Below are 23,056 nucleotides of genomic sequence, written 5' to 3'. Positions count from 1 at the left end.
TGCCCGGCAGAAGCTTCCAGCGCCGCCGCCCCGCGGGGCCGCCGCCATGGGCGCCGCCGCTGCGCCGCGCTGAGCCCGCACCCGGCGCCCCGAGCCCCTAGCCCCCGCCATGGAGCTGGGCAAGGTGGTAAGTGCGCGGCCACGGCCACCCCCCGGGGACCCTCGCGCCCCTCCCGGGCGCGTTCCTGGAATCAGGGTTCGTGTCCAGGGAAACTCCTTCCCGGGGGAGTTCGTTACCCTCGATACCGGCGGTTCCCGGAGGAACATCGCGGGGAGCGGGGATGGTTCGTGAGGCAGCGGGACCCGCCGGCGGGTGTGGGGGGCTCGTCTCCGTGGTGATGCGGAGCTTCCCGTGCGGCTGCGGCCGGGGCGGGTTCTCCCGTGTGAGTCGTCTTCCCCCAGTCCCCGGCTCGGCCGGGTTCGGGCCGTGCCACGAACACCCGTGTCCCCACGAGCACTCGTGTCCCCATGCATCTGTGTTCTTATGAGCACTCGTGTCCCCATGCATCCGTGTCCTTATGAGCACTCGTGTCCCCGTGCATCCGTGTCCCACGAGCACTCGTGTCCCCATGCATCCATGTCCCCACAAGCACCCCCCATGCATCCATGTTGCCATGTCCCCATGAGCACCTGTGTCCCCACGTACCTGTTTCTCCATGCACCTGTGTCCCCGTGCCCAGTGCTGCTGTCACAGCTCCTCTGGCCCATGGGGACTGCCTCTCGCCCAGATAGAAGGAATGAAAACAAGTTTGGGGCGAGAAGTGGGTTTTTAGGGACTGTTCCTACAGGGAGCATGTTCACCCTCACGCTGCTCACCTGGGAAGATGGATTTGGCTTTTCCCGGTGCTCCAGCGTGTCCCTCAGAGGCAGCATTGAGTCCATGTGGTCATGGCTGCTCTTGACACCATTGCAAGATCCAAACATCCTGGGGGGATAACGGGAGAGGGATGCCCCATCCTGCTTCCGGGAGTTGCTGCACACCCAGAAGCATTGCCAGGAACAATTTCCACCAACACTAGATCTGAGCTTAATTTCAGAATATCCTGCTAGGACAATAAGAGCTGCTGTGTTCCTGCTGGGGTGATGCTTCTCAAGAAAGGTGGGTCCTGGGTGGTAGTTGATCGTAGAAATGGATGAGCTCCTTGCATCTGCTTCCCAAATCTTTCATCCTCACTCCTTTATCTCTTCCTGTTCCAAAAAATGCCTAAATATTTGCATCTGCTGGGAAGCAGAAGACTCTGGTCAGCATGACTGGGAATGTTTCAGGAATGTTTTAAGGTAGTGGTTGACCTCCCTAGACTGTTGACCCTGTCAGACACGGCCACACTCCCTCCCCAGACAGAAATCACCAGTGCTGGAAGAGATTATCCTTGCATAAAATCCCCATTTAAAATTAAAAGCCTGGCTATTGGGGCAGCTCATGGGAAAGGCTCCGGCTGCAGCCGAGCCAGCTGGGCACGGATTGACTACCCTGAGCAGTAATTAAGTGAGAAGAGTAATGAGCAGATGTGCATGTTTTAATGGAGGGATAAGGAACCTGGAAGTCCCCCTGAATTTCTGCCTCTCCTCAGATCCAGCCCCCTGTATGGGGGGTTCTGGTTGTGCTCTGGGGTTGGAAGTGCCAGGCAGTGGCAGCCTGGGCTCTGAACTTTACAGTGTCAGCTTTCCCAGTTGGTCCCTGTGAGGTCTGGATTTTGTAGCCTTTCTTTTTGCCAGGTATTCTCCCCAAAATTTCTTCTTGCTGTCATTTTTTCCCCCTAAGGTTTATCTGTGTAAGAGAAAAGTCCACATTCCTTAAAATGGATTTTAAAATTCCATGTCCAAGTAATTAAACTGCATGAGTTATTTATGGCTGGAGGAAGCCAGTTGCCCAGCACTCCAAGTGCTGGTTCCTTGTGGTGGGCAGTGATGTGATCACTGTGGTAAACTCTCATTTCTGGGAGCCAAACTCTCCCTGTGATCATTCCAGCTCTCCCCTGCTGGCATCGAGTGTCTCACTGGAGCCCTTGGGACCCACCACAGATTGGTTGGCTGGTTGTCTTCCTTCTTTCCTTTGCCTCGAAGGTGGAGGAGCGATTGGATCACAATGTCTCATCCTACCCCATCCCTCCTGATGATGTGGAACTTGGAATTTTCACTGGAGGCTCTGGAAGAGCCAATGGTGGGTCAAGTCTTTGCACACTCAGCTCATGGGTGCATCCTCCTGTGGATCCTGACCTCTGCTGCCCTCAGGAGGAGCTGGGAGCTGGTGGAGTGGGCTGTCTAGGCACACTCCAAATGGACATAATGGACATCCTACAACTTTATTTTGGTTTTGGTACTGGGATAGCAGCACTACAGCACTCAAGGCAAAGGCATGCTAGAAGTTGGGCATCAGCTTCCAGCCTTGCATGTCTCCTTGTGGTCAGAGGCCTCTGAACCTCACACCACCACTCCATTTCCTGGCCTAGGTGTCTTTTTCCCAGGAAACCCCACCTGTGCTGGAAGAGCTCCATAACTCCTTTATTGGGCATTGCTGAGTGCCAGAGGGGCTGGTGGTGTCACTGATCCAAAGTCATCATCCTCCTGGCCTCAGGGGAGAGAGCAGAACTGGAGGCAGCAATGCCAGAGCAAGGTCTCTGCCAAGAAGAGCGTCGTGGTGATGCCATTGGATTCCAGTGTGGCTCACGGAGTTTGTTGCCATCTTCCTGGTGACTTTGTTTTGGGGTGTTCCATGTGCAGGCTGTGGGACAAGGTGACCCCAAACATCTACATTGGTATCACTTGGGGTTCAGGGCTGTCTCCGGACACCTTTGTCCTCCTCCTGCTGGCATCTGGGCTGGTGGCATCAGCATTTCCTCCTGGAGAGGGACGTCTGAAGCCACCACCACTGGGACTGACCAATGGATGCAGTGAGGTTTTGGGGTCTCTGTCACCGAAGTATGTCATTGGTTTGAGAAAAATGGTTGTTTTTATGGCCCAAGCAGTGGGAAATCTGAGACGTGTCATTTTGGGAACGATTCTCATCTGGAGGGAACAGGAGGTAAGAAGAGCGGCAGCATGTTCTAGGATATACTCACACAGCCTGGACAAGGAGCTTCATCCCCAGAGCAGCTCCAGGATGCAGCTAGCCAGGAGAGGAGCACTTGCTTTCCAAACTCATGGATTCAGCAGCATATGCAGCCAAATAGCCTGGATTAAGTGGTGGGAAGGTATTTTTCACATCTCCTGACTCCCTGCTCCCAAGAAGCCTATGGGACTGAGTGGAAAGGCGGGTTGAACGTCCTCCTGTCCAATATGTAGAATTGTATCCCTGGGTTTTACATCCCATGTGGCCAGCCAGGCCTGCCAGCATTGCTTTCCTGCCTTCCTGCCTCCCTTTCCCTCCAGCTGCTGTCAGGCACAAAGCCAGGCTTGTTTCCTGCCCCTGCTGCTGGTGTCAGGCCACAGGTGCCCAGCATGAGGGGACCGCAGCCACCCCAACTGTCCCCAGGAGCTCTCGCCAGTCCTCAGTGGAGCATTGACTACCCCACGTGTTACCCAGCCAGCTTTTTTCCAGGATTATGCTGGACAAAACCATTCCTTGAGCCCCTCAAGGCTGGGATTTGACGTTAGCTGCTGAAGGTGGGTGATGTTTAAAGAGATTCACAGAATGACCAGGTTGGAAGAGTCCTTCAAGATCATCAAGTCCAACCCATGCCCCAACACCTCCACTAAACCATGGCACCCAATGCCACATCCGGTCTTTTTTTAAAGACATCCAGGGGTGGTGACTCCGCCACCTCCCCAGGCAGGCCATTCCGGAACTTTTATCACTCTTTCTGTACAAAATTTTTTCCTAGTATCCAACCTATATTTCCCTTGGCACAACTTAAGGTGTGCCCTTGGAAGAGCTCGCCTGCCTCCCATGTTCTGCACACCCTCCGGAGCCTGAGCCAAGCTTTGCTTTACTGGGATTTGCATTTTAATTAAGCCCATGGATTTTTCTTCCAGGCTTGTTGTAGTCAAGTCTTCCTGCTCATTCCCTTCTCTGAAGCTTCTGTGACTGCAGGGCTTGTGAGCAGTTTTCCAGAGGTACACTCCATCCCAGCTCTCCATTTACAGAAAGGAATTAAGAAGAAATGAGGGAGCATTGCTAAGAGGATTTGCACTGTGACTTACTCAGTTTGTCCAAATAATTTGCAGTAGCTCTGGATTCTTTAATCAACACTCATTTCCTTCTGGAAATGAAAGGAGCAGGAAGGCGTTGTGCTGCTCCTGAGCCAAGCTTGGCTCTTTGCCTTCAAATGGGAAATTTTGCATTCAGAGAGTAATCTGGGGAGAACTGGTGGGGAGTGAGGGTGTGTGTTGCAGAGGGAAGTGTGTGCCAGGGCTCAGAAAACCTCTGTCATCCTGACCCTCTTCCTCCATGCAGTTTTGGGCTTCTCTCGTCTGGAGCAGACACATGCCTGGAGAGGTGACATGAGACCTGTTCCATGGGTCACCCCAGTGCAGAGCTGTTGATGGCTCTGCCCTGCTGTGGGATCTCCATGTGAGAAGGTCTGGGCTGGATCAGGGGTTGGGAATTCCCGTGGGACAAAGCTGTGGTGGCCTGTCGAGTCATATGGTGGCCTGTCAGGCAGTAGACCTTCCACAGGTTTCTGAGAATTCTCTTGACGTTGCAGAGGGAGGAAAAGACTATAGGAAAGATGTCATTGCTCAGGGATAGATAGTCCCAGACTGCTCCTTTCCCAAATGGCCTGTGCCTTTCCATGCACACGTTGGTGGGGTTTCGTCCCCCTGCTCAAGTGGCATTTGGAAACCTAACAGTGCTTGCAGCGTTCCCTTGCAGCCTTCCCTGCCTCAATATCCTTCCCAGCTCTTGGAGCACCCATGGAGCTACTCCCTAGCCGGGCAGAGCCCCGTGCACAGCCTTGCCCCAGGTCCTGCCCCACTGAGCCCAATCCTGGCCCTGTGGCTCTTCAGGGCTGACCGGATGGCAGTGTCATGCTTACACCTCTCCTTCTGCAATAGACCCCTCTGGACTCTCGTCCTGTTTCCTGCCTGGCCTGTTGCACAAGAGGAAACTCCAGGGTTTCCTGTCCCAGCAGCAGGCTAGGGTGTGGAGCTCATGTCCTCAATGTCCCCTGCCCTGTTCACGAAACTGGAGCGGGGCCAGCAGTGCTGCCCAAATGTGTCCTGGTGGGTCAGAAGTCACCGTCGTAGGTTGGAAGCTCATAATTAAATTAAAATTCCATCAGCTGCAGGTGTGGGATGGTGGTGGGGAGCAGCATCTCTGAGTCAGGGTAAAAAATCCTCTGTGGGGAAGGGGTCTGGGCTTGCTGTCCAGGAACTAGGGGCTGCCAGCCTCCATCACCCTCCCACTGTGTCTCCTCACTTTTGGAGGTTACTGAGGCTTCCTTGGTTGGAAAAAAGTGTCCATACTTTGCTGGGAAAAGCTGACACAAAAGAGCAGTTTAACTGGGGCTCCATTTCGAGCTTTCCCAGGGATGCAGCACAGCTTCCCTCCAGAGACCACCCCTGTTCTGGTCGTTCAAGGACAGCAAGAGCAGCTTTGGGAAAGTGGGGCCTACATCCCACCTCTGGCTATGAGCTTCTGCTCCCCAGCTCTGGCTTTGCATTTGGCTTGTTCCTTGTGGTCCAGGACTCCATTCTGAGGTGGAATGTGCATTTAAATGCTGATCCTGGCACTCCTCACAGTGCCGGCTGGTTCATCACAACTGTCCTGACAGTCTTGGGGGCTTTGGGGCTGAAGACTGGGATTTTGAATGAGGACAAGCTGCCCCTGGAGCTGGATCCATGGCATGTGTCACAGATGGATGTTGGGATGCAGACATCCTGCTCCAGGCCTCTAGGACATGGGCTTCCCTCTCCAGACTGGCAGAGGCACCTTCCCAAGCATTTTTTTAATGCTGAACTTAGTTTTATGATTTTTCTGACAAGCGGCTGTGGCTTCTGAGACAGGCAGAGCTGCAGAGGTGACTCCCCTCTTGTCCTCATGTGCTGGGAACCTGTTGCCTCCATCCAGCCCCTCAAGAAGGGATGGATGGGTCTCTCCACTGCTGGTATTCCCTTCAGGTCTTAAAAAATCAAGCTGAGATCCAGGTTCTGCTCTAGGTGCCTGGGATGGGTGTCTTGCAACTGGGAATTTGGGTCCCCTGACGCATCAACATGAGCCTCCTGCGTCTTGCTGATGACCTCCCACATTACCTCTGTGGTCCTTACTGGTCACCTCCATGGTCAGCACCCAGAGCCACTAGGGATGGGGCTGCAAATACCATAGAGCAGTGGCATCCCAGCAGCAGAACTGGAACATCCGGACACAGTTTCAGCTAAGGGGGTGCTTGGCCCTGGGCTGGAGGTGCAGGGCTGGGATGAAGCTGTCGGTGGGGTCTTGTCTGTCTCAGGGTATCATCATTCTTGCTCCAGCTGGCGCATGTCTTGGTGGCAGAGGGACTTCCTGGGGGATTTGGGCTGTACTCCACCACATTTGGGGCTCTTGTGGGCCCCTCCAGCCCTGCTCAGCACAGACTCACTGGTGTCCATAGAGATGAAGCCACGTGAGGCCACCTCAGAGCGGGCCAGGAAGCAGGGTTGCAGCAAGGATTGTAGTGAGAAAGGCGTTGAAATTAATCTTGTGGCTTTAATTGTTTTATATCAGTAATGAGCTACTTCTGGCAGTGCTGAGCCAGACAGTTCCTTCCCTTGGCAGTGGGATGTTCATTGGAGCACGTGCCAAGGAAGCACTTGGTGATGTGGGAGCTTGGGGAGAGGATGACCCTGAGCTGGCATCTTTGTGTCTCCATGAAGGATCAGAAATGGGGTAGAGTTAAAAATCCTGCCTGGAAAATTCTTCCAGTGACTGCCACTGCATTCCATAGGATAAACGGTCGCTGGCTGTGCCAAGGTCCTCAACACCTGCGTGGCAGGTCCTGCCTGTGGGTTTCACTCCTGTCCCTCTAATCCATGGAGCAGCCAGGACCTTGCCAGGCAGCCCTGGCAGTGGTCTTGCCATCCCACTGCCCAATTTTTTGTGCCCCCCAAATTGTCCTCCCTATTCAGCACCCCAAAAGTGGGGTAGGAGCCGCCAGCTGCTGCCCATGATCCAAAGGGAGGGAAGGAATTTGCCTTCCCTCTGCCTGTCCCACCACTCTGAGGGCAGCAGAGAGTTCTTTGTGGGCACTGCTTTAATTGCTTCATTATTATCCTGAGTAAATGAGTCCTGGCAGCAGCTGAACCTGGTGGATGCCAACTGCATCCCTGAAAGGCATCTGGGAAAGGTCAGCATCCATCTGGCACAAGCAGGGATTGGGGACCTGGATGGAACCCAGCCACTGCAGAGCTGGAGGGTCTCAGTGAGCAAGGGGGGGATTGTGAAGGAGCCTCAACCTTTTCCATCTCACCCCCCCATCACTTCTCTCTTGCAGACCGTCAGCATCAATAAGGCCATTAATTCACAGGAAGTGGCTGTCAAGGAGAAACATGCCAGGAATATCCTTCTCAAAGCTGGCCATGGGACTGTGCAAGCAGGGCTGGGCCTGCCTGGAAAAGGGGCAGCATCAAGAGGGTGTGTGAGGAGAGGTGCCCAGGGTGCTGGGGAGACTGGGGGCTGTTAACAACATTGGATATTTTTCCAGCATGGCACAGGGTCCCTGCTACTGCTGTCACAGCCTTTGTATGTTGGGAGTTGCCCAGGCTGGTGCTCCCAGCAATGCCATCCCACGAGAAGGCAGGAGGGGAAGGTGCCCACAGTCAGCTGGGACACTGCCACCAAAAGTGGATCCCCAGCATCCCAGCCAGGCACCTGGGAAGGCTCAGCAGAGGCACAGCCCCAGCCTTGCATGGTGCTCCCAGAGCAGGGCTGGGGGACACCAAGAGGGTGGCTTGTGTCACTTGGGGGTCAGCATACGCCTGCACTGGGCATCATTAGCTTCCTGTGGTGGCCTGGCCACTCTGGGTGCAGCTGTCTTTGGGTGGCCATTCTCCATCACCAAAGGGCAGAGGAGCGCTTCCTTGACCACCAGCACCATGCATCCTGGGCACGCACCACGAGAAGGGAGCACAGACCTTCTGGTCTGTGGTGAACCGGCTGCCACTGTCCGGCAATGCCGTGCTCTGCTGGAAGTTCTGCCATGTCTTCCACAAGCTCCTCCGGGATGGACATTCCAATGTGAGTGCCCAAAGCTCAGTTTGGGGCCAAATCCTTTCCCCTGCAGGGCTGCACCGTGTAATGGGAGTTGCTGGAGGGTCAGTGTCCTTCTGGGGGGTCAGTCCTGGGTTAGGGACTGGAGTCCTCCCAGAGGGTCATTGGCCTTCCAGGAGTCGATCCTGAGCCAGGCCTGGAGCTGGAGCCCTCCTGGAGGGTTGGTGCCCTCCTGGGGGTCAGTCCTATGTGGACAGCAGTGCTGGAGCTCTCCCAAAGGGTCAGTGCCCTTCTGCTGGTCAATCCTGGGCGCCAGAGCCCTCCTGGTGCTGCCCTGCCCAAAACGCCATGTGCCTCAAACGCCAGTGCCATCGGCAGCGCCAGTGCCAGAGGAAACTGCTCAGCGCCTGCAATGGCATGCGTGCAGGAGCCATCTGCAAGGATCCTCCTTGGGGAGTGGGAGGCACCCAGGGCTGGTGGCGGCAATAAAGGGTTGGGAATGCATCAAAACCTCCGATTTGTCACCCATGTCCTGGTTTCAAGTATGGAACACCGCGTCCTGGTGCTCTGCCTGCTGATTGCCACCATCATTCCACCAGGTCCTGAAAGACTCTGTGCGATACAAGAATGAGCTGAGTGACATGAGCAGGATGTGGGTAAGCAACCAATGCTGCCAGCCATGATGGGGAGACCCTGGGGGTGCCATGGCCAGGCTGAGGGGGGTATAGGCTTGGGGCCTTCCCTCTGAACCCCCAAAGGTTGCTGAAGCAGAGCACAGCCATGGCTGACCTGTGGCTGTTATCACCTACCTGGGCTGGGTTTCAGTTGCATTCTGTGTTCCCTTCTACCAAAATCAAACGCCTCCTTCCTATTTTATGGCAAAACCCAGTAAAAACTCGGCTCTGACAGTCAAATGAAGCACTGAAACATGCAGAGAAGGTGATGAGAAGTTCTCACCAAATCCCTTCAGTACAGCTAGTCTGCATCCAAGTGCCAGTGAGGAGGGTTTGGCTGTGGTTTTGGGGAGATAAGGAAGGGGTCAATCATTCTGAAGCAGAAAAAGGCTTTTCCACAGCCTGCCCTGGATCTCAGCAGCTTTTTGGGGTCCCCACAGGGTCACTTGAGTGAGGGCTATGGTCAGCTCTGCAGCATCTACCTCAAACTGCTGAGAACCAAGATGGAATTTCACACCAAGGTAAGCCTCCCTGTCCCTGTCCCCAAGGCTGTAGCAAGGGAGTGGGCACTGAGGTGACAGCAAGGTACCAGCATGGCTATCCTGCTGCGTCCATGAAATATTCCCAAAGCTGCCAGTGGCCATCAAAAATGGCCCAAGGACCAATGCTTCAGGGGTGGCAGGATTCCTGATGGCCCAGGGCTCCTTGGGCTGGGCTGGGAGTTGGTGGATTACAAGTTGTAGGAGACATACACACACCATTCTCCCCCACTATCTTAGATGGGAAAACTTCTGGGAAAAGGTGTTTTCTGTGCCTATCACCCTGTTTTGGAAGTGTGATGTGACCTTCCCCAAAAGGCCAGGGCAGGTACCCCCTGGGGCAGACATCACTCCATTCTGTCCAGCTCTCTGCTGGCAGCCCTATCTCCTCCCTGCTAGGCAGGTTTCTCAGCCCAGGGAGAATCAGCTCTTCTTGCTGGGAGGAGAACAGATGCTGTGGATCAGGGATGCTATGAGCACCCAGGGTTCAGAGACCCTGTGCTACCTCCCTTTTCCCCCACATCACTCCCCTGGCTCATCCAAGAGCTGACTTTGAGGCTGCAGGATCACAGCCCTGGTGCTCCCAGAGCTGTGGTCAGACCAGGAGATCTTCTGGAACCCTTTCCCGACTCCTGTTTTCCCCACAGAATCCTCGATTCCCTGGAAATCTGCAGATGTCTGACCGGCAGCTTGATGAGGCTGGGGAGAACGATGTCAATAACTTGTGAGTGCAGGGCAGGGGAAGGTCTGGGAGGGAGTGGGTGCAGGTGGGTGGCACGATCTGCCCAACCCCACCGGCTGCATGACCAAGCAGGGACGGGACCCTTCCTCGTGGGTGTCCTTGGGGACAGTCCCCAACCATCCTCAACCCTGTTTCCTAGTTTTCAGCTGACGGTGGAGATGTTTGACTACCTGGAGTGTGAGCTGAACCTCTTCCAGACAGGTAAAGGCCTTCATTACTCTGAGACACAGTGGAGTGAGAGATCTGCTGGAGTCCAGCCCCTTCGTGGGGCTGATCCCAAGTGGATGAGGCTCTGACAGGGGATGTTGGCTGAGGCCACCTCAGCTCAGCTCTTCTATGGGCACTTCACCTGAATTATGGTTCAACAAAGCAAAGTGGAAGGGGCTGCACCTGGGTCAGGGCAACCCCTGCTATCAATCCTGGCTGAAGGATGGAGGGATGGAGAGCAGCCCTGCCAGGAAGGACTTGGGGATGCTGGAGGATGAGGAGTTCAACATGCCCTAGCCATGTGTGCTCCAAAGCCTCCCATGCCCTGGGCTGAACCCCCAGCATGGGCAGCAGGTGAGGGGGCCATTCTGGCCTGCTGCCCCTCTGCCCCACTTAAGTAATAGTCCTCCTGCAGAGCTGCCTCCAGCCCTGGTGTCCCAGCACAGGAAGGACATGGGGCTTCTGGAGCAAGTCCAGAGGAGGCCACAGAGATGCTCTGAGGGCTGGAGTCCTTCTGCTCTGGAGACAGGCTGGGAGAGCTGGGGACGTTCAGCTGGAGAGGAGAAGGGTCCAAGAAGAGAGGGCCTAAGGATCTCCAAGAGCACCAGAAAGGGACTTCAGACAAGGGATGGAGTGACAGGACAAGGGGGAATGGCTTCCTGCTGACAGAGGGCAGGGTTAGGTGGGAAACTGGGAGGAAATTCTTGGCTGTGAGAGTGGTGAGACCCTGGCACAGGTTGTTCAGGGAAGCTGTGACTGCCCCATCCCTGAAGTGTTAAAGGCCAGGTTAGATAGAGTTTGGAGCACCATGGTCTAGTGGAAGGTGTTGGAATGAGATGGTCTTCAACTGCTCCAAGCTGTTTTTGCAGCATCTTCCGTCTGGCACACCCAGCAACTCCAGCGGCCAGTGGGACAACAGTGACAGGCAGAGCACAGGGTCACATGTCAGTTCTGCCCAGGGACACAGCTGGGGCTTAGTCCTGGTTGGAGGCCTATGGTGCCAGGCTGGAGTGTTCCCAGGCCTGGCTGGGAGACCTGGGTGGGAATTTTGCCTCCCACTGAGCTCACAAACAGCTGCAGGGAGGCAGGCTGTGTCCCTAAGGGCCAGTGGGTGTCTTGCTCTGGATGACATCTGTGGATTTGGCAGACACAGTATGGCACTCGGGGATGCTGCCACCGCTGCCAGATCTGATTCTGCACTCCTTCCCTGCAGTGTTCAGCTCTCTGGACATGTCACGCTCAGTGTCAGTGACAGCAGCAGGGCAGTGCCGTCTGGCCCCACTCATCCAGGTGATCCTGGACTGCAGCCACCTCTATGACTACACTGTCAAGCTGCTCTTCAAGCTCCACTCCTGTGAGTGTCCCCAGCACCACTGCCTTTGACGGGGGAGGACACACAGGGAGGCACTGGATCCACCACCCTGGTCAGCCTGGGCTGTTTACCACCACCTCTTCCCCCACCTCTTATGAGGGGTGAAGGGAGTCACCATGGCAAAACCCATAATTCCACATCCTTCAGGATATGGAATTATGGCAGCCACCAGCCCACACTTCTCTCTGCCCTGAGGAGTGTGGGTTGTGGTCCCCTTCTGCAGCAGGACACTGTGGAGTATTCAGACCCCCAGAGGAGGGTGGCCATCTCTGGGAAAGAGCTATCTCCATATGGCTGTGCTTATGGGTTGTTCCCTGATCCATGAAGACATCCACTGACATTTCTACTTTCTGCTTCTTCCAGGTCTGCCAGCAGATACACTGCAGGGCCACCGGGATCGCTTCCTGGAGCAGTTCCGAAAGTAAGTGCCCAGACCCAGAGCACTGGGGCTCTGGGAGTACTTCCAAGGCACTGAGATCAAAAATGAGTGAGCAGGGACGTGCTGTGGTCTCTGGTACATGATTATTTAGAGTAACCAAAACAAAAACTGGGCACCAAAAGCAGGGAGGGGATGTCATGGTGCCAGGGGAGGATGTCAATGTGCTGAGAGACAGCTTGATTCAAGGTCACAAACTCAAAGAGCAGATAGCAGTGCTGACTGTGCTCTGACCACACTGAGACTAACCTTGGGACAGGGATCAACAGCGCCAAGATCCTGACTGGGATGCTCAGGTGACTGGGAGAGATGGGAGCTAGGAGTGGTGTGGCTGGGCACTGTCCCTCCTCCCCAAAACTTCAAGTCCTGGAGGGAGGTCTCCTGCTTCTGGGGAGGATGCTCCTGCAAGAACTGAAGGTGAGGGTCTTGGCTCCAGAGAGGCAGCCTCCCTGCTCCTGAAAACTTTGGGTAGGGAGGAAGTGGTTTAGGTTGGAAGGTACTTTTGAAGGTCATCAGGTACTACCCCCTGCCATGCGCAGGGACACCCTCCACTAGACCAGGTCACTCAAGTTCCAGGTCCTTCCCCCTGCCCATCAGGCCTAGGATTTGTGAGATAAACCATCCAGCAGTACGAGGACTTCCAGGACCTGCCCTGCATTTGGTGGCAGCACAAAACACATTCTCCTCCAGAGCAGTATGGTGGCCAGGTGACCCCGTGTGGAGCCAGGCAAGGGGTTGTCCAGGTTGAACAAGAACCATCCCTAACCATTCCCTGCTCCTTGCAGGCTCAAGGACCTTTTCTACCGCTCCAGCAACCTCCAGTACTTCAAGCGGCTGATTCAGATCCCACAGCTGCCAGAGGTGAGACCCTGCAGTCCCCATGTTCCCTGTCCCTGTGTCCAGGGACAGCAGTGGGGGTGCTGGCAAAAGGCCCAAAAAAGCCTATTGCAGCCTTTCCCAGCTTCTTAGGTCTGGTGGCAGCGTGGGGCTCCTGGGCCTTGGGGATTCTTTTATCCCTCACTGGGTGGCATCCATCTGGATGTAGCTGCCCTCTGACTGGAAACTGGGATCCTCTCTCTCACTGATCCATAGCCCTTGCTGAGATCCAACCCTGTGGGTCCTGGTTCCATCCTTATGAGTTCTGATTCTATTCCTCCACGTCCTGACTCCATCCCTGTGGGTCCTGGTTCCGTTCTCTTGGGTCAAGGCATGGCCAACTTGGCTCCAGGGCAGGATTTCAACCAACTGTGCCTTCAGTCCAGCAGTAGTGCTAGTCTTTCCACCTTAGCTCTGCTCCCGTCCCTCCCCAGAACCCTCCCAATTTCCTGCGTGCCTCGGCGCTGTCAGAGCACATCAGCCCTGTGGTGGTGATCCCCGCCGAGGCGTCCTCGCCTGACAGCGAGCCCATCACAGACCTGGTGGAGATGGATGCAGCGTCACAGGTGAGGATGGTGGGGGTTCTCTGGCTCTGAGCCGGGGTTATTTCTCTAAATCCATGCTGCGGTGAGGGCTGAGACAGTGGGGATGGCCTTGGGAGCTGGGGAGTGTCACTGCAGAGAGATGGGGCAGTGCTGGGTGACTGTCTGAGTGCTGGATGTCCCATCTGGGTGCTGGGTGTCCTGTCTGGGTGCTGCTGGGGCTGAACTAGCCTGAATTCTCCCAGTGCTGCTCAGTGATGTGGTGCCCTGCAGTGATGGGCAAGGAGAGATTTGTCTTCAAGCATTGCCATGCAGACCATGAGGTCTTCACCCTCCTCTCCACCAAGGGTTGTCCTCAGGCATTGAGTGGGGAGGGGAAGGAGCATGCAGTGACATGGCTTTGGGGATTTTCTCCCTCCAGGAGTTGGGGAGGGATGGACCACAGATGCTCCATGTTCATCACATTCAGTGTCCTGGAAGCGGGGGGAACCAGCCCTGTTGTCCAGGCAGCTCATAGGCTGGCTTGGCAGTGACACTGGGGACATAGAGGGACAAGGGCTCCCAACTGGTAGTGGGGTCACTCTAGGTCTGTCCTGCTTTTCCCACAGAGCCTGTTTGACAACAAGTTTGATGACATCTTTGGCAGCTCCTTCAGCTGCGACCCCTTCAACTTCAACAGCCAGAACGGGATGAACAAGGATGACAAGTAAGCAATCCTGGCGATGCTGCCGAATGGCCAAGATGGTACCAGGAACTCCCTGCCTGGAACGGCATCGCAGCCATGGTGACACAGGACACCTCCCCTCCCAGGCTGTGTCACCGTGGCACTGAGAGTGTATCCCATGTCTCTCCTTCCCAGGGACCGGCTAATTGAGCAGCTTTATGGGGAGATCACAGCCCTGAAGGAGGAGCTGGAGAACTTCAAGGCTGAGGTGGGTGATCTTGTCCCCTGGGTGTACAAGACAGTGACCCCGTCTCTGTCCTGCCCTCTTCCCAGTGGCTTTCCCCATACAGGGGGTCCCCAGGTATGCCAGAGGGCTGCATCCCTGTCAGAGGGTGGGCTCAGGTCCACTGCCCAGCATCCTTGTGCTTTCCAAGTGCCAGATGCGCTTGGGGGCTGGCAGGGTGATACCCGTGGCGGGGCTGCTGGACAGTACTGGTGGGCACTGGATGGTAATGGTACCAGCGGGCATTGAATAGTCCTGGCAAGCACTGAACAGCACCATCAGCCCCTGCCCGTCCCTGCAGAGCGCGCGGGGTGCAGTGCAGCTGCGTGGCCGTGCCAGCGAGTTGGAGGCTGAGCTGGCTGAGCAGCAGCACCTGAAGCAGCAGGCACAGGACGAGAGTGAGTTCCTGCGTGCAGAGCTGGAGGAGCTGAAGAAGCAGCGGGAGGACACAGAGAAGGCTCAGCGGAGCCTGACAGAAATTGAGAGTGAGCAGGGAGTACCAGCACTGGCGTGGGGTGGAGGTGAGCCCCAGGTGGGGGGTCTCAGGTTCTCAGCTCTGTGTCCCTGCGTGCACGGCAGGACGGGCACAGGCCAACGAGCAGCGGTACAGCAAACTGAAGGAGAAGTACAGCGAGCTGGTGCAGAACCATGCTGACCTGCTGCGCAAGGTGGGCTCCCCAACCGCCCCCTCTCCCAGCCATGCGCTCTGATACCAGGGGCTGCTCAGCTCATTCTCTGATGTTGCCAGAACGCAGAGGTGACCAAGCAGATTACAGTCGCCAGGCAGGCCCAGGGGGATGTGGAGCGGGAGAAGAAGGAGCTGGAGGACTCCTTCCAGCGCGTGAGCGAGCAGGCACAGAGGAAGGTGAGTAGGGGTGGTGGGGGACACACCAGGGATGAGCAGGGGCTCCCAGTGGGGCACCAGTGCTGCCAACCTCTCCCCTTGCTGCAGTCTCAGGAGCAGGCAGACGTGCTGGAGACACTGAAGCGGGAGCTGGCAGCCAGCAGACAAGAGTTGCAGGTCCTCCAGGGCACGCTGGAGTCCAGCACACAGGTGAGAGCACCCCTCTTGTCTAGGTAGCCAAGCCTTAACCATTTGAGGGGTGATACCCACCACTGGCCTCAAAACTAGCTCCCTGTCATCATCTTTGCCACATCTGAGTGGGTTTGGTGTCACATAGGGGTTTCATCCTCCTGAGTGTGGTAGTATGTGGAGTAATGGGCTCCAGCAGCAGGGATCATGGAATAAAAAGGCCTGGAAGAACAGGGTCAGTCAGCAGCTCTGCCTGCTGTAAGCACAGGTAGCAGTGTGGCATCACACTGCAGAGGGTAACCCATGCTCACAGAGCTGTGGGAGACAGCAGGGGTGCCTGGGCTCATTGTACGAGGCAGAAACCGGCAGGAAATTGCAGTCACCCACCTATGATGTGGGCAGACTCGGCAGCAGGATGGGGATGGGGCAGAGGCAGCACCCTGCATTCACTCCTCCGTCAGGATGGTGACAGTTATGATAAAAATGCATTTTCACTGATAAAAGTGCAAAAGCTCCCCAGAAGCCTCGGCTGTTACCAGATAAGGTCATCAGTGCTGCTTGGTGTGGGGAGCTGTCCTTGTGCAGGGCATGGTGCACCCAGCAGGGACAGATGGGATGGCCCAAGCCTGGATGAAGAATGGGTCCCCAAAGTGGAGGGTTCACCCTTGGCACAGCCCCAACTGCCATTTCATGCCCCACCAGGCAGGAGCGGAGCAGAACACTCGGATTGCCAGCCTGGAGCAGGAGAGGGACAGGCTGAGCCAAGCAGCAGAGCAGCACAGGGATGAGATGGCAGCTCTGCAGGCTGAGCTGCAGCAGCTGCGGGACACACTCAGCTGCGAGCAGGAGAGCAGCAAGACAGAGCTGGAGATGCTGCAGACCAAGCTGAGAGACAAGGTACCACGAGGGTCCTGCCATCCCCATTCTGGCCAGACCAGCGGGGTTTGGGTGGGCCAGGTGCAGCGAGTGCCCCGTGGCCCAGCAAGGGCTCTGAGCCAGGCTCTGGCCCAACAGGAGAGCACAGAGCAGGCACTGCAGCAGCGCCTGGTCGAGGAGCAGCTGTCCCTGCTGCAGGCCACCACGCACGAGGCTGAGCGCATGGTGCAGGACGCCCTGGCTCGCATGGAGGATCCTGCTCATATCAGCTGCACTGGCTCAGCAGGTGATCCCCCTGCTGCTCCCAAATCTGGTGTTATCACAGCCTGCCTGCTCCCTGTGGTCCCAGCTGAGCCGTGCCTGCTGTCTGCCTGCAGATTGCCTCCTGTCCCAGACGCTGGCAGCCTCCGAGTGTGCAGAGCAGCTGCGGGATGCACACAGGAAGTACCTTTCGGATGGCACAGGTGAGAGGTGGCAGCCCTGGGCATTGGGCACAGGGGCAGCCCTGCCACGTGGGGCAGGTGGGCAGCGCAGTGGGGGCTGAGGCCTGTGCCCGCTCTCCTGCTGCAGCTGTGGGCTCCCTGCTTTCCCACGTGGCACTCTTCACCCACCTGGTCAGCAACACCCTCCTGCAGGGCAGTGCGACCTCCCATGTGGCCCCTGTGGAGCCTGCTGACCGTGAGTGCTGCCCCGGGCTAGGGGTTGGGTGAGCAGGGGTCAGAATGGGCCGGGGATCAGGGTGAACATGGGTTGGGGTGGGTAGGGGTCAGGGTGGGCAACAGCTGGGGTGGGCAGGGAACTCAGTGGGCAGGAGATCAGGGTGAGCAGGGGCTGGGGTGAGCAGATGTCAGGGTGGGAAGGCGCCAGGGCAAAGAGGATACTGGGTGAGCAGAGGCCAGGGTGTGCAGGGGTCATGGCAGGATACTGGGGCAAGTAGGGTGCTGAAGTGGGCAGAAACCAGGGCAGGCAGAGGCCAGCACAGGCAGGATGCTGTGGAGGGTAGGAACCAGACATCTCCTCCCGACATGTGGCCCCTTCAGCCGCCCATGCTGCCCACGCAGGTCTGCTGGAGCTGTGCAAGCAGTGTGGCAGTGAGACTGTGAGCTACCTCAGCGCCCTGCAAGACCCAGGGATGGTCGCAAGTGCTGACTGCAGCCTGGTGACAGCCTGCCTGAGCCAGATCAGCGCTATCGGGGAGGTGGGTGGCCCAGGAGGGTTAGTGGGATGGGATCACGCCATGGCAGGCACCACTCGAGGGACTGTAGTGCTCCTGGACAGTCCCTTTCATCCCATCCTATCCCCAGGAGCTGCGTCCCAGAGGTCTGGACGTCAAGCAGGAGGAGCTGGGTGACCTAGTGGACAAGGAGATGGCAGCGACGGCCGCAGCCATTGAAACGGCGTCTGCCCGTATTGAGGTGAGGGTCACCACGAGCAGAGAGGTGCCCACAGGCACGATGCTGGGGGCCTGCTGGGACCACTGTAGAGGCTAGAGAGACACATTGGCCTCAATACAGCTTCTCTCCCCCCAACCAGGAGATGCTGAGCAAGGCGCGGGCCGGTGACACTGGGGTCAAACTGGAAGTTAACGAGAGGTGAGTGATGATCAGAGCACTGGACAGAGCCAGGCAGGCAGGATGGGGACAGATGCTGCAGGCAGGGCAGCTGCTCCACAGAGGGGACTCAGTGGTGTTTGTCTCACAGGATTCTGGGCTCCTGCACAAGCCTCATGCAGGCCATCCGTGTCCTGGTCCTGGCCTCCAAGGATCTCCAGAGAGAGATCGTGGAGAGTGGACGGGTGAGCTGGGACAGGGGTGGGGCAGGTGGGTGCTTGTCCAGCTGGGGGTCGTTGCACACTTGCTGGGACATGCTGCTCTAACTGTTGTCCCACTGGGACTTCCCCACCAGCTGCCAGCAGCTCCTTGCTGACCCCAGGGGCTCACCCTGGTTATTGTTCCTGGGGTGTCACGGTGATCCCTGATAGCCCTTCCCACACAGGGGACCCCACAACCCCCAAATTCAGCATGTTCCCACCTCCCACGCACAACCTGAATGACACCCTGACCTCCTCCTTTCCCCCCCCGCAGACCAGGGATTTGGGGGTGCTCAGTAATTAACTGTGCCTTTACCAACGGCAGGGTGCAGCATCCCCCAAGGAGTTCTATGCCAAGAATTCACGCTGGACTGAGGGTCTCATCTCTGCCTCCAAGGCAGTAGGCTGGGGTGCCACTGTCATGGTGTAAGTGCCAGTGTCACCAGAGGAGGGAGAGGATGGCAGAGTCCTCTCCCATCACAGGGAGGGGACACAGGTGGCAGGATGATGCTCTGGCTCCTCTCTGCTGTCCCACAGTGATGCTGCTGACCTGGTAGTGCAAGGCAAGGGGACATTCGAGGAGCTGATGGTCTGTTCCCGGGAGATCGCGGCCAGCACTGCTCAGCTGGTGGCAGCCTCCAAGGTAGGAGCAAGGCTGCTACCCTTCCCATGGTTCAGGGAGCTGCGGGGGCACCATGTGGTCACCCCAAATCCTGAGGCTGGTCTGCTCGCCTGGCGGGGTGTGACCCCCTCCTCACTGCCTGTCAGGTGAAGGCAGACAAAGACAGCGCCAACCTCTGCAAGCTCCAGCAAGCCTCCCGGGGCGTCAACCAGGCCACGGCCAGCGTGGTGGCCTCCACCAAGGCTGGGAAGTCTCAGGTGGAGGAGAAAGGTAAGTGTTGGGCTGCAGGGATCTTAGAATCATGTAATCATTAAGGTTGGAGAAGCTCTCTAAGACAATTGAGTTTAACTGTTCCCCCACCACTAACCACGTCCCCAAGTGCCACATATACGTGGTTTTTAAATCCCTCCAGGAATTGTGACTGCATCCTACCCTGGGCAGCCTCTGCCAGTGCTGAATGACCCTTTTCATGAAGAAATTTTGCTTTTTATCCAACCTAAACGTCCTCTGGTACAACTTGAGGCTGTTTTCTCTGGTCCTAATGCTTGGAGCACAAACCTGCCCCAAAACCTCTCCTCTTGGCACTCACCACTCTTGGTTGGCTCTGCCCCTGTGGTCTCTGCCCATGGCTGCCCCTCACACCCTCCCTGCATATCCCATGGTGCCAGACCCTGCTAGCAGCATGGGAGCTGCTGCGGGGTCTGACTAGGGGAGCAGAGCTTGAGGGATCTGGTGGTATCTTTCTCCACAGATAGCATGGACTTCTCCAGCATGACACTCACCCAGATCAAGCGTCAGGAGATGGACTCACAGGTAGGAGATTGCCACGTTTTCATAAACAGACCCAGGCAAGTCTCTCTTGGGCTGCCTGGTGTGGGGCATCAAATTTGGGGTCACCATGCCCAGCTGCCCCCAGGTAGCACAAGCAAAGGCAAAGCCCAAGGTGTGAAGGCAACAGATGGGTTTGCCCAGGCGTCACATGCTCTTGGTCCTCAATCCCTCCCCGATGCTGTTCCCATCATGACGTAGCAGTCTGTGGCCACCCTGACCCCTGTGTGCTACTCACAGCACCCATCTCTGTCTGGCATGGGGCAGCTCTGGGAAATTCCCCTGCCTGGGATGCCCACACAGATCATTGTGCCTTCACCTGTCTGCACAAGCAGTGCCCATCTGAGCTCCATCCCCTCCCCAGCTCCACTTGTCATTGGAGCACTTGTGGGATGCGCCTCTGTGGTCTTTGGCCTTGATGTTGGGGGCATAATGGGTGTGAAAGGGGAGTGCTTGGCCCAGCTCTGTGCTGGGGTGGGCATGTCCTGGGCCATGTCCCCAGGTGCGGGTGCTGGAACTGGAGAACCAGCTGCAGAAGGAGCGGCAGAAGCTGGGGGAGCTGCGCAAGAAGCACTACGAGCTGGCTGGCGTGGCGGAGGGCTGGGAGGAGGATGGTGAGTGGTGCCAGCCCTGCTCCAGCTGGGCAGCTGCGCCCGGAAAAGGTGGGGCAGGGTGGAGAAGCCCTGCCTGCCATCAATGGCAGTGAGAAGGTTTGCTGCAGCTGGCACAAGCCTGGGGATAGTTGGCACACATGGGCAAATCCTATGGGGTCTCTCCACAGGAAAAACCCCAACATGTGGGATCTACATCATCCCCAGGCAGGGGACTCAAGTGGTGCTAGAGCAGCCTTGTAGTCTCAGAGGTGGGGGGCAGAGGGATGCGGGTAGACAGCACGCCCACTGACCCTGTCTTCCCACTTATAGCTACAGATTAGCACCAGTGGTAGAAGCAGCCCACAGGGGACACCTGGAACCCTGTGGGGGACACCCCTGGGACCCCACTTGGTGCAGTCTGTTGAGAAGAACCCCAAGGAAGTGGTGCAGAAGCCCCCCTGAAGCACACGTCCCCTGTGTCCCCCCAGGAGCCGCCTCTAGCACCAGAGCCGAGCCGCCAGCAAGGCCCCAGGGCTGGGGCGAGGGCGCAAACCGCACCTGTATTTATTAGAGCTGCTGGGGGTGGGGGGAGGTGTCTACATGGGGGTCTTTAACCCTTTAGTTTTGTTTTTGCACAGATTCTGGGAACTCCTAGAGCCTTCTCTGGCTGAGCGAGAGTGGTCGGGCTTCTCTTGCCTCTCGCTGCTTTTCCAGCCTTAATCCAGCCCCTGGCTCAACATGAACGTTCCGTCCCCGCCCCCCGCCCCCCCCCCGGCCTGGGAATGAGCATGCTGAAGGCCCCGGGGTTGCCACCAGGTGGGGGACAGCCTTTGGGGTGCTGCTGGGCTTGGTGCTAAGAGTGCTCCCCCTCGGCGGGGACACCGAGTGCCTTTGGCCACTGCAGGCTGAGAGGTGGTGTTCTCATGGGGTACCCTGGCTGGTGACACAGGGTGCTAGGAACAGCTAGGAAAGGGGCAGCAGCAGAAGGGATGCTGCCATGAGCTCCTGTCCCTCATTCCAGGTCCCCAAAATGCCTCCCAAGCCCCCCTGAGCTGGGCTGCTCTGCCCTGACAGTTCACTGTGTTCATGCCAGCAATAAACCCTCCGCAAGGTGCTGGGTGTAGGTTTGGGCCACCACGGTGGCACCGCACAAGCCACCAGCTCCTGGGAACAGGGGGTGACTCTAGGGCAGCAGGTTTTGAGGGGAAGCCAGGGTGCCCCAAAATCAGAGCACCCCACAGCCAGAGTAAGCAGCTCCCTGTCTCTGCTCACTTTGATGCCACCCTGGTGTCATTGCCAGCCTCTTGGGTGCAGGGGGACCAGGGCCAGTGTGGCTGTGGGCAGGCGTGGCCATGGAGCTGGCACCAGCCAGGGAACCTTTGTGCCTTGAGCAGGGGGCTCAGAGGGCAGGGGGCATGAGCCACCTCTGGGCCCCCCAGCTCATCTCGCTGCAGTGGAGACAGTGAAGTCAGACCATGCAGCAATGTCCCCATCCCCCACGGTCCTGCTGGTGCCCCTGCTGGGGCCACTGTCCCTCCACTCGGGGTGCTGAGGACAGGATTTAGTCTTTCTCCTTCTGGGAAGAGGCTGGGCTGTCACTGGTGCTTTCCCAGCAACATCCACCCGTCAGCATGCAGCTGGCACCTGGAGCAGTGGGACCTGCCACTACCGTGGCCTCAGAGCTGCCCCCCCTTCACGCAGCCATCCAGCGTGCAGGGGCCACTGTTCCCATGTCCGCCGCCAGCCCTGCTGCCGGACCACCTGCTCTGTGCACCAGCCCACCAGAGAGACCTGGGGTGCTGCTGCTTCCCCATCCTCAACCCATGCTGGCTCTCCTTGGATGCAATACCAACCATCCCGTTCCTGCAGGACACAGGGAGCCCCAAAACCCTCCCCGCTATTTTTGGGGGGAGTCTCGCCTGCACGCCCAACTACCTCAGGCCTTGGGGCCCGGGAGCGGCATGGGGGTCACAGTGGCAGTGGGGGCTTGGGGACAGCGGCACTGCTCTCGGCCTAATCCACTTGTCCCTTTTGTATCTCAGCCAGGCATGGGCAGAGGGGTCCCTGCGGTGTCCCCAGTGATGGCAGCTGGTGACGGGGATGGCGGGGGTGCCCCCCCACTGCAGGGCAAGTTGATTTGGGTTTTCATTGTATGATAATGACCATGTTTGTTTTGGATTTTTCAATAAAGCCTTCAGCTCAGCCCCGCAGCTTGAGGAGGGACACAGGGGACCTGTGTCATAAGGGGGTTGTGGGTTCTGCCTTCATCAGTGTGCTCAGTGGCCCCCAAAATCACTTGGTGTTGAGCTGACCCAGGTGTTCTGCTGATGACCTCCAGCCTTTGCCCCCATTGTCCCGCGCCGGTGTGTCCCTGTGGACAGCCTGCATGTCACCTGTTTTTGCTGGGAGGGCACCAGGATGTGGTCCCAGCCCAGCCCTGAGGAGCACAGATGGCTTTGTCCTCCCTTCCTGGGAGGATGATGCTGCAGTGGGGAGGCCATGCAGATCATCCTGTCACCCCGGCAGAGCCGGGTGGCCCACGTGCTGGGTGGCCCGTGGAGTCCACAGACAGGGATCTCAAGGGAATGTCCCCTCCTAAGCATGGTTCACCCACCCTGGGCAGCACCTAGTGTCCTCCAGCCTTGCCAGGGCCACCTGGACCCCTGGGATGCAGAAAGCGCTGTGACAGCAGCCACTGTCCCTGTCATTGTTCCTGCCCTGCAGAACACAGCTGACTGGCAGCGGGGTGGCATATCCCCAGGGACAGCCATGTCTCCTGAGGAGCCCAAGGGCTCAGCCCGCCAGAGAGAATTTCCCACAGTTCCCAGCGCTGTCCT

At 57.4% G+C, this 23,056-nt stretch overlaps 1 protein-coding gene across 3 annotated transcripts in view; it reads left to right on the top strand.

Moving 5' to 3' along the window:
• The window catches only part of HIP1 (huntingtin interacting protein 1), a 43,923-nt gene extending 21,502 nt beyond the window's left edge, over positions 1-22,421 (top strand). The window contains exons 1-31 of one of the 3 annotated variants that reach the window (XM_041424970.1): positions 1-127; positions 7,407-7,470; positions 8,007-8,149; positions 8,722-8,778; positions 9,237-9,317; positions 9,983-10,059; positions 10,217-10,278; positions 11,498-11,638; positions 12,020-12,077; positions 12,878-12,953; positions 13,403-13,534; positions 14,119-14,216; positions 14,370-14,442; positions 14,759-14,942; positions 15,037-15,125; positions 15,206-15,322; positions 15,410-15,511; positions 16,193-16,387; positions 16,505-16,652; positions 16,744-16,830; positions 16,937-17,044; positions 17,428-17,564; positions 17,671-17,781; positions 17,900-17,958; positions 18,068-18,161; positions 18,502-18,602; positions 18,714-18,819; positions 18,945-19,068; positions 19,550-19,611; positions 20,129-20,240; positions 20,550-22,421. In XM_041424970.1, coding sequence (XP_041280904.1) covers positions 110-127; positions 7,407-7,470; positions 8,007-8,149; positions 8,722-8,778; positions 9,237-9,317; positions 9,983-10,059; positions 10,217-10,278; positions 11,498-11,638; positions 12,020-12,077; positions 12,878-12,953; positions 13,403-13,534; positions 14,119-14,216; positions 14,370-14,442; positions 14,759-14,942; positions 15,037-15,125; positions 15,206-15,322; positions 15,410-15,511; positions 16,193-16,387; positions 16,505-16,652; positions 16,744-16,830; positions 16,937-17,044; positions 17,428-17,564; positions 17,671-17,781; positions 17,900-17,958; positions 18,068-18,161; positions 18,502-18,602; positions 18,714-18,819; positions 18,945-19,068; positions 19,550-19,611; positions 20,129-20,240; positions 20,550-20,560 — 3,027 coding nt within the window. In that variant the 5' untranslated portion in view covers positions 1-109 and the 3' untranslated portion in view covers positions 20,561-22,421. The remainder of the gene's footprint in view (positions 128-7,406; positions 7,471-8,006; positions 8,150-8,721; positions 8,779-9,236; positions 9,318-9,982; positions 10,060-10,216; positions 10,279-11,497; positions 11,639-12,019; positions 12,078-12,877; positions 12,954-13,402; positions 13,535-14,118; positions 14,217-14,369; positions 14,443-14,758; positions 14,943-15,036; positions 15,126-15,205; positions 15,323-15,409; positions 15,512-16,192; positions 16,388-16,504; positions 16,653-16,743; positions 16,831-16,936; positions 17,045-17,427; positions 17,565-17,670; positions 17,782-17,899; positions 17,959-18,067; positions 18,162-18,501; positions 18,603-18,713; positions 18,820-18,944; positions 19,069-19,549; positions 19,612-20,128; positions 20,241-20,549) is intronic. The other 2 variants (XM_041424971.1, XM_041424968.1) reach the window with 2 other exon arrangements.
• The last annotated feature ends 635 nt before the right edge of the window (positions 22,422-23,056 follow it).

Source organism: Onychostruthus taczanowskii, unplaced genomic scaffold (assembly GCF_017590055.1).
Source record: "Onychostruthus taczanowskii isolate IOZ18803 unplaced genomic scaffold, ASM1759005v1 scaffold86, whole genome shotgun sequence".
Taxonomy (NCBI): domain Eukaryota; kingdom Metazoa; phylum Chordata; class Aves; order Passeriformes; family Passeridae; genus Onychostruthus; species Onychostruthus taczanowskii.
Note: the sequence above shows the minus strand (reverse complement) of the source record. Positions and strands in the feature narration are given on the sequence as shown.